Source organism: Mustelus asterias, chromosome 14 (genome assembly GCF_964213995.1).
Source record: "Mustelus asterias chromosome 14, sMusAst1.hap1.1, whole genome shotgun sequence".
Classification (NCBI taxonomy): Eukaryota; Metazoa; Chordata; class Chondrichthyes; order Carcharhiniformes; family Triakidae; genus Mustelus; species Mustelus asterias.
The window spans coordinates 104,117,392-104,132,630 of NC_135814.1; the positions used below are offsets into that span (position 1 = coordinate 104,117,392).

General features: G+C 46.8%; 1 protein-coding gene across 2 annotated transcripts in view; it reads right to left on the bottom strand.

Annotated features, from left to right (window-relative positions):
• The window catches only part of LOC144503934 (transmembrane protein 237-like), a 46,203-nt gene extending 32,334 nt beyond the window's left edge, over positions 1–13,869 (bottom strand). For both annotated transcript variants that reach the window (XR_013499570.1, XM_078229076.1), the window contains exons 1-4: positions 13,792–13,869; positions 6,877–6,908; positions 2,134–2,150; positions 1,288–1,341 (exon numbers count right to left, since the gene is read on the bottom strand). Coding sequence is in view for 1 of the 2 variants with exons in the window: in XM_078229076.1 (XP_078085202.1) it covers positions 1,288–1,341; positions 2,134–2,150; positions 6,877–6,908; positions 13,792–13,812 (124 nt within the window). In the remaining variant the exon portion in view is untranslated. The remainder of the gene's footprint in view (positions 1–1,287; positions 1,342–2,133; positions 2,151–6,876; positions 6,909–13,791) is intronic.
• Between the last annotated feature and the right edge of the window lie 1,370 nt (positions 13,870–15,239).

Here is a 15,239-nt window from a genome sequence, read left to right on the forward strand (position 1 = left end):
CAGCATTTATTGCCTATCCCTAGTTGCCTGAGGGCAGTTGAGAGTCAACCACATTGCTGTAGCTCTGGAGTCACGTCAGCCAGACAGGGTAAGGATGGCAGATTTCCTCCCCTAAAGGACATTAGTGAACCAGATGGATTTTTCTGACAATTGACAATGGTTCCATGGTCAGCAGTAGATTCTTAATTCCAGATACTTTTTATTGAATTCAAATTCCACTGTCTGCTGTGGCGGGATTTGAACCCGGGTCCCCAGCTAAGTTTCTGGATTAATAGTCCAGCGATAATACCACTAGGCCATCGCCTCCCCATAAAGTTAAAGCTAAAGCAAGAGTAGCAATTAATAAAAAAACAAGTTAATTTCATATGCAGAGCACCCATAACAAAATGGGGGAAATGGAAAACAATAGTTGATGCCAAAACATTGTATGTATTCAAGAGGCGGCTGGATATAGCACTTGGGGTGAATGGGATCAAAGGTTATGGGGAGAAAGCAGGATTAGACTATTGAGTTGGACGATCAGCCATGATCGTGATGAATGGCAGAGCAGGATCGAAGGGCCGAATGGCCTCCTCTTGCTCCTATCTTCTATGTTTCTATGTAACAGTTTGTAACAGTGAGTCAGATGCAGTAGGGATACTGAAACATAGCAGGCAGATATATATTGCAAGATATAACATACTGAGAAAGCACAGGAAAGGAACAATGGGCTGTGAGGTGGCTGTACTAATTAGAAATAGCATAATGATAGTAGAAAAAAGGACATAACCAACATTAAGAATAAAACAGCACCCATGTGGACTAGATAAAAGTTGAGGGACAAGAATGGATCAATCATGTTCACTTGGCCACTCTACAGAGCACCTAATAGTGACGGGAGTAAAGAATATATTATCAAGTCAATGAAATTAGTCTAGACGCAACGTGATATTCAGGGGAGATTTCAACTATTCTAAAATAAGCTAACAAGATGGCACTGTGAAAGAGGAAAGGTCATTGGAGTCTCTGTAGCGTATATAGGACTCCTTTCTCACCCAGTATGTAAGAAGCCCAACAAGCGAGGAATTGCTGCTGATCTAATCATGGGAAATTAACCCAACAGAGGAACAGCTCAGCAATAGATTTAAAGTAATGACTGAGAGACAGATGTAATAGACTGGGTAAAAAAAAAACAAATAATAAAGGAAAGAGGTGGAAACTTGGGAATAAAAACTGGAACAACCAGTGACGTGGCCGTTTATGTGATATGGACGGACCAGATGTAAATGGGTATTTGATGCAGCTTACCTACTCCATTGCTTGTTCTGGATTTTTTCTTTCTAGGTTTGTTTATAGGTACATCTGTAATGGACACAAAGACAAGGCAGCTTGTTACTAACTATCAAAAGGTACAATTCAAGACTCCACCCAACTAAACATGGACAATGAGTACAGCAATCGAGGATACAAGTACAATATTCATACAATTCAATGTTAGAATAAAGTTTTCCCGCACCACTCTCCCCCATTGCCCCATCATAGCTAGTGAATATTTCTAAAGCAACCTTCTTTAAAATTAAATTTTAAAACACAGTCAAATTGTGCTGGGTCATGACGGATTTTTGTCTTGGGTCCGACACAAATAAGCTTAACGAGAAAAATCAGAGGGGAGAAAATAAATTATTTAAAATAGGTGCAATTTGTGTCACAATTCTCGATTGGACCCAAGAGAATCTCTAACCTAAACCACTAATGTTTTTAACTGGCCAATTTGTTGCCCCCTTTTCCCAAGGAGATCTCCAGCTGGAGTACAGGGACACGGATACTGGGACACGAGTACAGGGACACGGATACTAACTGGTCTCAGGTAGTTTGAAGTATAAACTATGGCAATGAGCAGGAGTCAAAAATTCAACTGTGAAAGCTGCGTCCAATGCTGTTCTTAGTTGGTGCACACGCATGGGCAATGTTCCGTATTAGAAACTGGACTTCAAATGGGAGCAGCAGTTCCAGTCAACAACAAACCGTTTCTGTTAGGAGGCCCCATCGCCTACTGAGGTAATTAAAATAACTAATTCACCCAACAAGGACTGAAAATACAAGAACAACCGGTACTGATATCGCTGGGAGGGATTCGACGTAACAAAGGCCTACCTTTGGTTGTGGTGTTTCTTTCCAATCAGGCCAGAAAAGGAAAAATAAACAAGGTAAACGTGAATTGTAAAACACTGTTTAACAAAGGAACCAACAGCTTTAAACAGCTTTAAACGATCCGACCATAAGTCTTATCATAGAATCCCTACAGTGTCGAAAGAGGACAGTCAGTCCATCAGGCCCGCACTGACCACAATCCCACCCAGGCCCTATCCCCATAACCCCATATATTTACCCTGCTACTCCCCCTAACACTAAGGGAGAATTTACCAGGGCCAATCAACCTAGCCCGCACATTCTTGGAGTGTGGGAGGAAACTGGAGCACCCCCGGAGGAAACCCACGCAGACACGGGGAGAACGTGCAAACTCCACACAGACAGGCACCCAAGGCCGGGAATCGAACCTGGGTCCCTGGCGCTGTGAGGCAGCAGTGCTAACCACTGTGCCACTTCCTCCACGATCATCCTCAACACCTGTGGCCACAAGGCTCTGTCCTCAGCCCCTTACTATAACTCCTTATTGTGACGTTAGTGTACCTTTAAGAAATGCTTTTTAAAAAAATCATGTTCTCTGCAGCTCTCAGCATCGCCGAGTTGTCCATGGAAGCCCTTTTATTGCTCCATCAATGGTTTAAATATGGTTTGTTTATTTTTACCCTGGGTTGGGTTATGAGGGAGGTCATGTGTTCTGCACAGTTTTTGTTTCTTCCTAATGAATTTAAGGTTTAATTTTCTGTTTGGCTGCAGAGTTAGTTTTTAGAAGGGGCATCAGACCCACTCTCTCCTTAGTAAGAAGTCCAACAGGTTTATTTGGAATCACGAGCTTTCGGAGCGCTGCTCCTTCATCAGGCGAGTGAAGAGTTGGGTTCACAAACACGGCATATATAGACAGAGACACAATTGTAAGATAATGGTTGGGATGCGAGTCTTTACAGGTAATCAAGTCTTTACCCAACCCAACTCTCCACTCACCTGATGAAGGAGCAGCGCTCCTATAGCTTGTGATACCAAACAAACCTGTTGGACTTTAACCTGGTGTTGTGAGACTTCTAACTATAATTAAGAAAGCCCACCAACATCTCTACTTCCCCAGGAGGCTAAGGAAATTTGGCATGTCCACTACGACTCTCACCAACTTTTACAGATGCATCATACCATAGAAAGCAGCCTTCCTGGTTGTATCACAGCTTGGTATGGTTCCTGCACTGTCCAAGACAGCAATAAACTACAAAGGCTCGTGAATGAAGCCCAGTCCATCACGCAAACCAGCCTCCCATCCATTGACTCTGTCTACACTTCACGCTGTCTTGGAAAAGCAGCCAGCATAATCAAGAACCCCACGCTCCCAGACATACTCTCTTCCACCTTCTTCCATCAGGAAAAAGATACAAAAGTCTGAGGATTCGTACCAACCGACTCAAGAACAGCTTCTTCCCTGCTGCTGTCAGACTTTTGAATGGACTTACCTTGCACTAAGTTGATCTTTCTTTACACCCCAGCTTTAACTGTAACACTACATCCTGCACTCTCTCCTTTCCTTCTCTATGAACAGTTTGCTTTGTATCGTGCGCAAGAAACAATACTTTTCACTGTATGCTAATACATGTGACAATAATAATTCAAATCAAATTTTTACAGATGCACTATAGAAAGTATCATAGCTTGGTATGGCTCCTGCTCTGCCCAAGACCGCAAGAAACTACAAAGGGATGTGAACGGAGCCCAGTCCATCACGTAAAGTAGTCTTCCATCTATTGACTCCGTCTACACTTCCCGCTGCCTCAGGAAAGCAGTCAGCATAGGGAAGGCAATGGCCTAGTGGTCTTATCGCTAGACTATTAGTCCAGAAACTCAGCTAACGATCTGGGGACCCGGGTTCGAATCCCGCCACAGCAGATGGTAGAATTTGAATTCAATAAAAGGTATCTGGAATTAAGAATCTACTGATGACCATGAAACCATTGTCGATTGTCGGAAAAACCCATCTGGTTCACCAATGTCCTTTTGGGAAGGAAATCTGCCGCCCTTACCTGATCTGGTCTACAGGTAACTCCAGAGCCACAGCAATGTGGTTGACTCTCAACTGCCCTCGGACAACTAGAGATGGGTAATAAATGCTGGCCAGCCAGCGACGCCCATGTCCCTCTAATGAATAATCAAGGACTCCACGCACCCTGGACATTGTCTCTTCCACCTTCTTCCATTGGGATAAAGATACTCGTTCCAGCAAATTCAGGAACAGCTTCCTCCCTGCTGCCATCAGACTTTTGAATGGTCCTATCCTATATTAAGCTGATCTTTCTCTTCACCCTACCTGTAACTGCAACACCCTCTCCTTTCCTTCTCCCCTATGTACTCTATGAATGGTATGTCTTGACTGTATAGTGCGCAAGAAACAATACTTTTCACTGTATCCCAATACATGTGACAATAATAAATCAAATCAAACCGTGCCACCCATTCTTCTGATCATATCCCTCAACCCCACCCGTCCAGAACCTCACCACATTCCTCAATCCCATCTCCAACCACACACCCATCTAATTGGTCCTTCACCCCCATCATACTGTCCAGTTATAACATCACCTATCACCTATCAGCACCTCACAGAACATTACCCTCCTTAAATTTGTCCTCTGTCGCTGCTAATGGAGCTTATAACATCACCTATCAGGAAGCCATGTTGACAGGAGGGTGAATCTCCACACAGGAGTTACACTCAATCACCATTCAGACATCTCTCACTGATGGTGGCACAGTGGTTAGCACTGCTGCCTCACAGCGCCAGAGACCTGGGTTCGATTCCTGGCTTGGATGAGGTGGAGGGCTGTTGTAGGCTGCAAAGAGACATAGATAGGATGCAAAGCTGGGCTGAAAAATGGCAAATGGAGTTTAACCCTGATAAATGTGAGGCGATTCATTTTGGTAGGACTAATTTAAATGTGGATTACAGGATCAAAGGTAGGGTTCTGAAGACTGCGGAGGAACAGAGAGATCTTGGGGTCCATATCCACAGATCTCTAAAGGTTGCCACTCAAGTGGATAGAGCTGTGAAGAAGGCCTATAGTGTGTTAGCTTTTATTAACAGGGGGTTGGAGTTTAAGAGCCGTGGGGTTATGCTGCAACTGTACAGGACCTTGGTGAGACCACATTTGGAATACTGTGTGCAGTTCTGGTCACCTCACTATAAGAAGGATGTGGAAGCGCTGGAAAGAGTGCAAAGGAGATTTACCAGGATGCTGCCTGGTTTGGAGGGTAGGTCTTATGAGGAAAGGTTGAGGGAGCTAGGGCTGTTCTCTCTGGAGCAGAGGAGGCTGAGGGAAGACTTAATAGAGGTTTATAAAATGATGAAGGGGATAGATAGAGTGAACGTTCAAAGACTATTTCCTCGGGTGGATGGAGCTATTACAAGGGGGCATAACTATAGGGTTCATGGTGGGAGATATAGGAAGGATATCAGAGGTAGGTTCTTTACGCAGAGAGCGGTTGGGGTGTGGAATGGACTGCCTGCAGTGATAGTGGAGTCAGACACTTTAGGAACATTTAAGTGGTTATTGGATAGGCACATGGAGCACACCAGGATGATAGGGAGTGGGATAGCTTGATCTTGGTTTCGGATAAAGCTCGGCACAACATCGTGGGCCGAAGGGCCTGTTCTGTGCTGTACTGTTCTATGTTCTTGGGTCACTGTCTGTGTTTGCATGTTCTCCCCATGTCTGTGTGGGTTTCCTCCGGGTGCTCCGGTTTCCTCCCACAGTCCGAAAGACGTGCTGGTTAGGGTGCATTGGCCATGCTAAATTCTCCCTCAGTGTACCCGAACAGGCGCCGGAGTGTGGTGACTAGGGGATTTTCACAGTAACTTCATTGCAATTAAACTTTAATTAGGGAATGAGTTACTGTCTTGTCCTGCTGGAGTGCCCTGCTCAAAGGCAGGTCCAACCCACAAAGCCCTGAGCTTCGCCTCGGGTTGCGCAGGACAAATCCCACCCCAGCCGGAACGGGTAATGAACTCCGTGCTGTTTGCACCAACCTAATCCACACCAGATGTCCATTCAACTGAGTTCACCTCTTATCCAACGTTCCGTCTGCTACCCACCTATCCAACACTTGGCCCGCTACCATTTGTCCAGCACTCAGCCGAATACCCAGTACACAGCATCACTAACTAATGGCCCAAAACCTAGTCCCACCAACCCACGCCAAGCCCCCAGTCCCATAGCCAAGCCCCTGCCCTACTGCTCACCGATCCAACAACCAACTGCATTAACCAAACACTACCAACACAGCCCACTGACCCATGCTCAAACCCCAGTCCCACAGCCAAGCCCCTGCCCCAATGCCCACCGATCCAACAACCAACTGCATTAAACAAATGCCACTAACACAGCCCACCAACCCATGCCCAGTTCCCAGCACCACTACCCAAAGGCCCAGTACCCAGCCACACCAACCCACAGCCAGTCCCATAGCCCAACCACCTGGCCACCGATCGGACAACCAGCCACACTAACCCAACGCCACCAACTGAGCATGCACCCCTCCCCACTTGACCACTCATCGGCCCAGCATCCAACTCCACAACTCAAGGTCCTCTCACATTAGCCACTGGTCATTAATCCATGAGTTTCCAAACATTTGCCATCACAGCCCCAGCTATTGTTTGTTACTCTCCAATAGCACAGTGCAGTTGATATACTACCGTGCCTTCTCACCCATTTACAGCTTCAGATTCAACAGTCTTACCTCGGCACTGGCGGAAGGGCGCGTGGTGGTCGCTGAAAGAAAATGACAGAGAATCATTAGCACAAGGACGACACAGTCAAGCTGTAGGCACACCACTCGCAGTTACTGGTACAAACCATCATTATAGCACCCCGAAGCTGTCAGGGACATAGTGTAGTAAGAAGTTTAACAACACCAGGTTAAAGTCCAACAGGTTTATTTGGTAGCAAAGGCCACACAAGCTTTCGGAGCCCCAAGCCCCTTCTTCAGGTGAGTGGGAATTCTGTTCACAAAATTGTGTGAAGGGGCTTGGGGCTCCGAAAGCTTGTGTGGCTTTTGCTACCAAATAAACCTGTTGGACTTTAACCTGGTGTTGTTAAACTTCTTACTGTGTTTACCCCAGTCCAACGCCGGCATCTCCACATCATGGACATAGTGTCACAGTCCCTGATACAATTATTACAAGATTTTAGGGCTGTTATTCAGGCTGACATTGTGCTGTTTGCAGACACAACCTTAAACCACATCTCCGTTAAAATAATCCTGTGGAACTATTTGAATAAGAACAGGGAGCAACTGATGTTCCAGCCAAAGTTCATCCCTCAATCAACAACTCCAAAAACATTTTAACTGATCGGTTATCCCATCGCTGTTTGTCAGATCTTGCTGGATGATCGTTCAAAAATACAATAGTTAGTCGGCTGTTTGAGGTTATGGAAGGAACTATATAACTGCTTTCATTTTCTTCAAAATTGGTTTGGATTTCCATGAAATGGGTGATAAATTAGGCTGGGAAACCAAGAAAGTAATGGATGGATTTGAAAGGAATTTTAAAAAAGCAATGTTGGTTATTGCTACATAACAAGAGCAAGTCCCTCTAATACTGTACCCCAGTTACACAGTGGCAGACCTGTACCTGCTAATACTGCACTCGTGCAACAGTCTGTACCCGCTAACACTGTACCCCAGTTCATATAGTGTCTGACTTGTAATAAATCTCTCTAACTAGTGAGACCATTGACTGTGCAATTCCACTAACCAGTGATCACACAATTCCTCTAAGCAATGACTGACTAATCTTATAAACCAGTTATCGCACTAAATGGTTTTGATTCCAGCAACGTGCTGGCAATGGATAGGTGCGTCTAGTGTGAGAAGGATTGGTTACAGTCCGTTGGTCACAGTGAACCCTCTGGTTTCTGCTGTATAGAATTATAGAATCCCGACAGTGCAGAAGGAGGCCATTTGGCCCATCGAGCAGAGACAACAATCCCACACAAGCCCTATCCCCGCAACCCCACATATTTACCCTAGCTGGTCCCCATGATACTAATTGGCAATTTAGCATGCCCAATCCACCTAACCCGCACATCTTTCAGACTGTGGGAGGAAACCGGAGCACCCGGAGGAAACCCACACAGACACGGGGAGAACGTGCAAACTCCACACAGACAGTGACCCGAGCCGGGAATTGAACCCGGGTCCCTGGCGCTGTGAGGCAGCAGCGCTAACCACTGTGCCACCCATTGGTATTGAAACATTAACCTGCTTTTCCCTTTCCAGGTATTGCTTATTCCCAGCTCCCATTCCTTCTATCAGATCCAACTTAAATTCGAGCTCCTCACCACTCGTTTCTTCCTCATGGTGTCTGCGATCCTCGAGTCTCGGTAAGTGGGTCAGCAGCTACCTTATCTCAAACTAATCCCCCACTAAATCCACCTTTAGAAAGATTCTGACCTGCAGGATTAGCTGGGTGACTATCCATGTGACAGCTATCTGTGACGGAAGGGATTTGGGAATCTTGTGACTCAACAAAAACGCTGCACATTCTCCCCTTTTTTCCTCCCACTTCACTTCCCACTGAAAGATATCATAGAAACCCTACAGTGTAGAAGGAGGCCATTTGGCCCATCCAGTCTGCACCGATCACAATCCCACCCTGGCTCAACACCCCGTAATCCCACATATTTACCCGGCGAATCCCTCTAACCTATGCATCCTGGGTCACTAAGGGGCAATTTAGCATGGCCAATCCACCTAACTTACACATCATTGGAGTGTGGGAGGAAACCGGAGCACCCGGAGGAAACCCACGCAGACACGGGGAGAACGTGCAGACTCCGCACAGACAGTGACCCAAGCTGGGAATTGAACCCGGGTCCCTGGAGCTGTGAGGCAGCAGTGCTAACCACTGTGCCACCGCGCCACCCCATACCACCGTGCTGCCCCTCTGAACCACCCCCCTCCCAATGCCAAAGATGCTGAGGGAAAAAGCAGCCAACTGCTCTCCTGACTGAGATGAACACTTGGGGATTGAACCTGCAATCCTCTGGCCTGTAATTTGTAAATTACAACAAATAAGTTACCAGGAAAGCAACCCAACATTCTCATCATGTCCCTTGATTATGATAGCTCCAGTGTACAGTGGAAAGTGATCTGAATCAAATTAACTCTGTTTGGTACCATGAAGACTGAGATTCTGGTTTCCTGGTGGGAGAATGGTTGTAATCCTATCTCTGTCCCCTCGCTCTGTTCGAAGATAGAAGGGGGTCCTCCGGTTTCCTCCCACAGTCCAAAGATGTGCGGGTTAGGTGGATTGGCATGCTAAATTGACCCTCATGTCGGGGGATTAGCAGGGTAAATATGTGGGGTTACGGGAATAGGGCCTGAGTGGGATTGTGGTTGGTACAGACTCGATGGGCCTCCTTCTGCACTGTGGGGATTCTATGATTCTATGGTAACAGTTAGGGTTCTTACTCCTCAACATTGGATAATGACTGGTTGGGGTTGTCTGGGAGACCGGACAACATTCATAGTCAACAGGTGAAAAATGGACACAGAACAGCAGAGCAAGCAATCTCCAAAGGAGTGGAGTTTGAAAAAGGGAGAAAGTCCAGACTGGCGGGGGGAGGGGGGGGGGGGGCAGGAATCCCCCCCTTCCCCCAGACAGAATACAGGCATGAGACAGAGAATCTGGTGAACTGGTGCGACAACAATAATCTCTCCCTGAATGTCAACAAAATGAAGGAGATTGTCATCAACTTCAGGAAGCGTAAAGGAGAACATGCTCCTGTCTACATCAGTGGGAATGAAGTAGAAAGGGTCGAGAGCTTCAAGTTTTTAGGTGTCCAGATCACCAACAACCTGTCCTGGTTCCCCCCCCCCGATGTTGACACTATAGCTAAGAAAGCCCACCAACGCCTTGACTTTCTCAAAAGACTAAGGAAATTTGGCATGTCAGCTACGACTCTCACCAACTTTTAAAGATGTACCATAGAAAGCATTCTTTCTGGTTGTATCACAGCTTGGTATGGCTCCTGCTCTGCCCAAGACCGCAAGAAACTACAAAAGGTCGTGAATGTTACCCAATCTATAATGCGAACCAGCCTCCCATCCATTGACTCTGACTACACTTCCCGCTGCCTCGGCAAAGCAGCCAGCATAATTAAGGGCCCCATGCAGCCCGGACATTCTCTCTTCCACCTTCTTCCTTCGGGAAAAAGATACAAAAGTCTGAGGTCACGTACCATCTGACTCAAGAACAGCTTCTTCCCTGCTGCTGTCAGACTTTTGAATGGACCAGCTTGCATTAAGTTGATCTTTCTCTACACCCTAGCTATGACTGTAACACTACATTCTGCATTCTCTCCTTTCCTTCTCTACGAACGGTATGCTTTGTCTGTATAGCGCGCTAGAAACAATACTTTTCACTGTATGTTAATAATAATTAATCAAGTAATAAATCAAATCAAATCCCCTAAATTCAATTTTCCGCTGTGATACAAGAGTGTTCACGGTACAGTTATAGCCAAGCTCTCCTGCCTATCTTTCCTCCTGCTCTCTCTGTACCTCTAGCCACAGTCTCACCACTTGGAGATGCTGACAAGAGTTGGGTTTCAGGGCTGTTCTTTGTCAAGGATAAAATATTGCAGGAATAAGGCGAAAGAGCAGTGGATGGGACTAACCAGATTGTTCTCCAAAAGACATGACATAAACCCCAAGGGCTTAATGGTCACCTGCTCTGCTGTATTATTCTATAACTTAAAACCCTGGTTAAAAACCTCGTTGTCCTCACAGCGCCAGGGACCTGGGTTCGATTCCCAGCTTGGGTCACTGTCTGTGCGGAGTCTGCACGTTCTCCCCGTGTCTGCGTGGGTTTCCTCCGGGTGCTCCGGTTTACTCCCACAGTCCGAAAGACATGCTGTTTAGGTGCATTGGCCGTGCTAAATTCTCCCTCAGTGTTCCCGAACAGGCACCGGAGTGTGGTGACTAGGGGATTTTCACAGTAACTTCATTGCAGTGTTAATGTGAGCCTGCTTGTGACACTAATAAAACACAGCAGCAGTAATTCAACTCATGACACTGTGAACTGTGCACTGCCCTAGAGGTTAGCCCAGGACAATGTGTACAGAGCCTGATGAAAGTTATAATAGTGGAATATTTAAAGTGCAACCAGGTTATGAGAGACATCATGATGTTTGGAGGCGAAAGTGCAGAAAGATCCAAAAATATTGGTGATCAGAACCTAATGAGAACTGAATGTAGACAGGGGCATGTTCTCCTTTACGCTTCCTGAAGTCGATGATAATCTCCTTCGTTTTGTTGACATTGAGGGAGAGATTATTGTTGCTGCACCAGTTCACCAGATTCTCTATCTTCCTGTACTCTGTCTCGTCATTGTTTGAGATCCGACCCACTACGGTGGTGTCGTCAGCAAACTTGAAAATCGAGTTGTAGGGGAATTTGGCCACACAGTCATAGGTGTATAAGGAGTATACACTCCTTATAGTGTATAAGAAGTGAATACATATACACTGGGGGCTGAGAACACAGCCTTGTGGGGCACCGGTGTTGAAGATGATCATGGAGGAGGTGTTGTTGCCTATCCTTACTGATTGTGGTCTGTGAGTTAGGAAATTCAGGATCCAGTCGCAGAGGGAGGTGCAGAGACCCAGGCCACGGAGTTTGGAGATGAGTTTCATAGGAATAAAGGCTGAGCTGTAGTCAATAAAAAGGAGTTTGACATAGGTGTCCTTGTTATCTAGGTGTTCCAGGGTTGAGTGCAGGCTCAGGGAGATGGCGTTTGCTGTGGACCTGTTGCAGCGGTAGGCAAACTGTAGTGGATCCAGGTAGTCCAGGAGGCTGGAATTGATTCGTGCCATGACTAACCTTTCAAAGCACTTCATAATGATGGATGTCAGAACCACCGGCCGATAGTCATTAAGGCACGCTGCTTGGTTTTCCTTAGGTACCGGGATGATGGTCATCTTCTTGAAGCAGATAGGGACCTCAGATTGTTGTAAAGAGAGGTTGAAGATGTCTGCGAATATTCCCACCAGCTGACCCATGCAGGATCGGAGTGCTTGTCTGGGTTACCCCATCCGGTAATATATACCCACATTGTTTGCCTTTACCCTATCCTTGATGAGCTTACTCTTGTTTGTGTGCTGTTCTGCAGACTATAGCAGAACCCTCTAGTAGACTACTTGGCTGCCCATCCTTCACACATGAACCAGAGGCAATTAATAGTGGTCTGGTAGTTCAGGTGGTTGAGTGTCGGAGCAGAGAAGTATTGGGTTCAAGAAGCCCCAAGAAGGCTTGCTTGTCTTGGAGGAAGCTGTTTCCCTCATAACAACGTTATTATATTGATGAGTCCAAAGATGCGCGGGTTAGGTGCATTGGCAATGCTAAATTGACCCTAGTGTCAGGGGCATTAGCAGGGTAAAGGTGCGGGGTTACGGGAATAGGGCCTGGATGGGATTATGGTATTCGACTGTCGGAGGATAACATGGTGGAGGCTTTACAATTAATAGGACGACACGGTGGCACAGCAGTTAGCACTACTGCCTCACAGAGCCAGAGAGTCGAGTTTGATCCCAACCTTGGATGACTGTCCCTATGGAGCCTGCACGTTTTCCCCATGGCTGCGTGGGTTTCCTCCTGTTTCTTCCCACACTCCAAAGATGTGCAGGTTAGGTGGATTGACCACACTAAATTGCCCAATTGCCCCTTAGTGTCAGGGATACGAGCAGGGTAAATGCTTGGGGATAGGGCCTGGGTGGGATTGTTGTGGGTGCAGACTCCATGGGCCGAATGGCCTCCTTCTGCACTGTAGGGATTCTATGAATGTGTACTTTTGAAGTGTAGACATTGTCGCAATGCGGGTAGTCAAATTTGCATACAGTAAGTTCCCACAGAGAGCACAGAAATAAATGCTGGTGGTACCTTATCACAGAGATTCCCACCCTCTGAATCAGAAATTCACAGTGACCATGCCAGGATTTGCATAAGTTGATGCACGACAGCAGCACTGAGGGAGTGCCGCACTGTCAAATATATTGTCTTTCAGTTCAAATGTTAAACTTTATAAGTTTATTTACCAGTGTCACAAGGAGGTTTACATTAACACCGCAATGAAGTTACTGTGAAAATCCTGAGTGCAGATCTGCTCTCAAGTGAATGTGAAAGGCTTCATGAAAATAGCCTATTTGTGGCCACCAGCAGCCCCCTACCCCAGGGTACTGAGGCCACCAGCAGCCCCCCCACCCACCCACCCCAGGGCACTGAGGCCACCAGCAGCCCCCTACCCCAGGGCACTGAGGCCAACAGCAGCCCCCTACCCCAGGGTACTGAGGCCAACAGCAGCCCCATACCCCAGGGTACTGAGGCCAACAGCAGCCCCCGACCCCAGGGTACTGAGGCCAACAGCAGCCCCCTACCCCAGGGTACTGAGGCCAACAGCAGCCCCCTACCCCAGGGCACTGAGGCCAACAGCAGTCCCCTACCCCAGGGCACTGAGGCCAACAGCAGCCCCCTACCCCAGGGTACTGAGGCCAACAGCAGCCCCCGACCCCAGGGTACTGAGGCCAACAGCAGCCCCCTACCCCAGGGTACTGAGGCCAACAGCAGCCCCTTACCGCAGTGTGGGACACTCACCGCCTCCTCCCCGCTCGCCATCCCGCTTTCCCGTTGCCTTGGCAGCCCCGGTTCCCGGGGTCAGCGCCGCCCGCTGTCCACTTCCGGGTCACCGCCTCCGCCAATCAGAGGGGAGGAGGTGGAACACGCACCCCTGATTGGTTTCCGGGAACGTCAATCACTGTGAGGGCGGGGCCTGACTCTGAGGCAAAATCACTGAGAGGAATGTCCTGTAATCTGTCCTGTAATGGCTGGCAATGTCCTGTAATCACTGAGATAATGTCCTGTAATCACTGAGATAATGTCCTGTAATGGCTGGGTAATGTACTGCAATCTTAGATATATTGTCCTGTAATGGCTGGTAATGTCCTGTAATCCCTGAGGTATGTTCTGTAATGGCCGAGTAATGTACCATAATGGCTGGTAATGTCATGTAAGGGCTGGTAATGTACTGTAATCTCAGATATATTGTCCTGTAATGGCTGAGTTATGTACTGTAATGGCTTGTAATGTCCAGTATTGCTGAGTAATATCCTGTAATCCCTGAGGTAATGTCCTGTAATGTCTGAGACAATGTATTGTAATGGCTAGGTAATGACCTGTAATGGCTGGTAAGGTACTGTAATGGCTGGTAGGCTCCAGTATTGCTGAGTAATGCCTGAGGTATTGTCCTGTAATGACTGGGAGTAATGTCCTGTAATCACTGAGATATTGTCCTGTAATGGCTGAGTAATGTACTGTAATGTCTGGAAATAATGTACTTTAATGATTAAGGTAATGCACTGTAGTTATTGTGGTAACGTACCGCAATCACTTGGGTATTGTATTGTAATGGCTGGGTAATGTACTGTAATCACTGAGGCATTGTACTGTAATGATTGTGGCAATTTACTGGCGTCTCTGGAAAGAATATACTTTAAATGATTAGGACAATGTACTATAAATATTGGAATAATGCACTGTAATGTTTGGGGTACAGTACTGCAATGGTTGGGGGTAATGGAACTGTAATGATTGGGGTAATGTGCTGTAATTTATTGGAGTAATGCATTGTGTAATGTAGTGTAAGTGCTGGGGGATAATTTATTCTAATGTCTGGAGTGTAATGCACTGTAATGACTGGGGGTACATGGTGTAATCTCTGAGGGTTAATGCACTGTAATGAATGGGAGATAATGCACCCTCTGCAACTGGGGAAAGATCAGGTCGTTTTGGGATATGTTTTTTTATGTCTCAGTCAGTACATATGTTGCCTGTCGCTGCTGCCTGATGCAAGTCAGTCAACCACAGGGCGAGGGAACAAACCCACACATTTATCTCCGATTACCTTTGTAGCTGTGTCAATCACAGTGAAGCTTAGCACCATCTGAACCTGGCCATATGTGTGCGGTGAGTGAAATCTCTTTGTTGCAATGGTGTCATTTCCTTTTTATTAGGTGTGAGGGTTGAGGGAGGCATTGCGCTGCTAT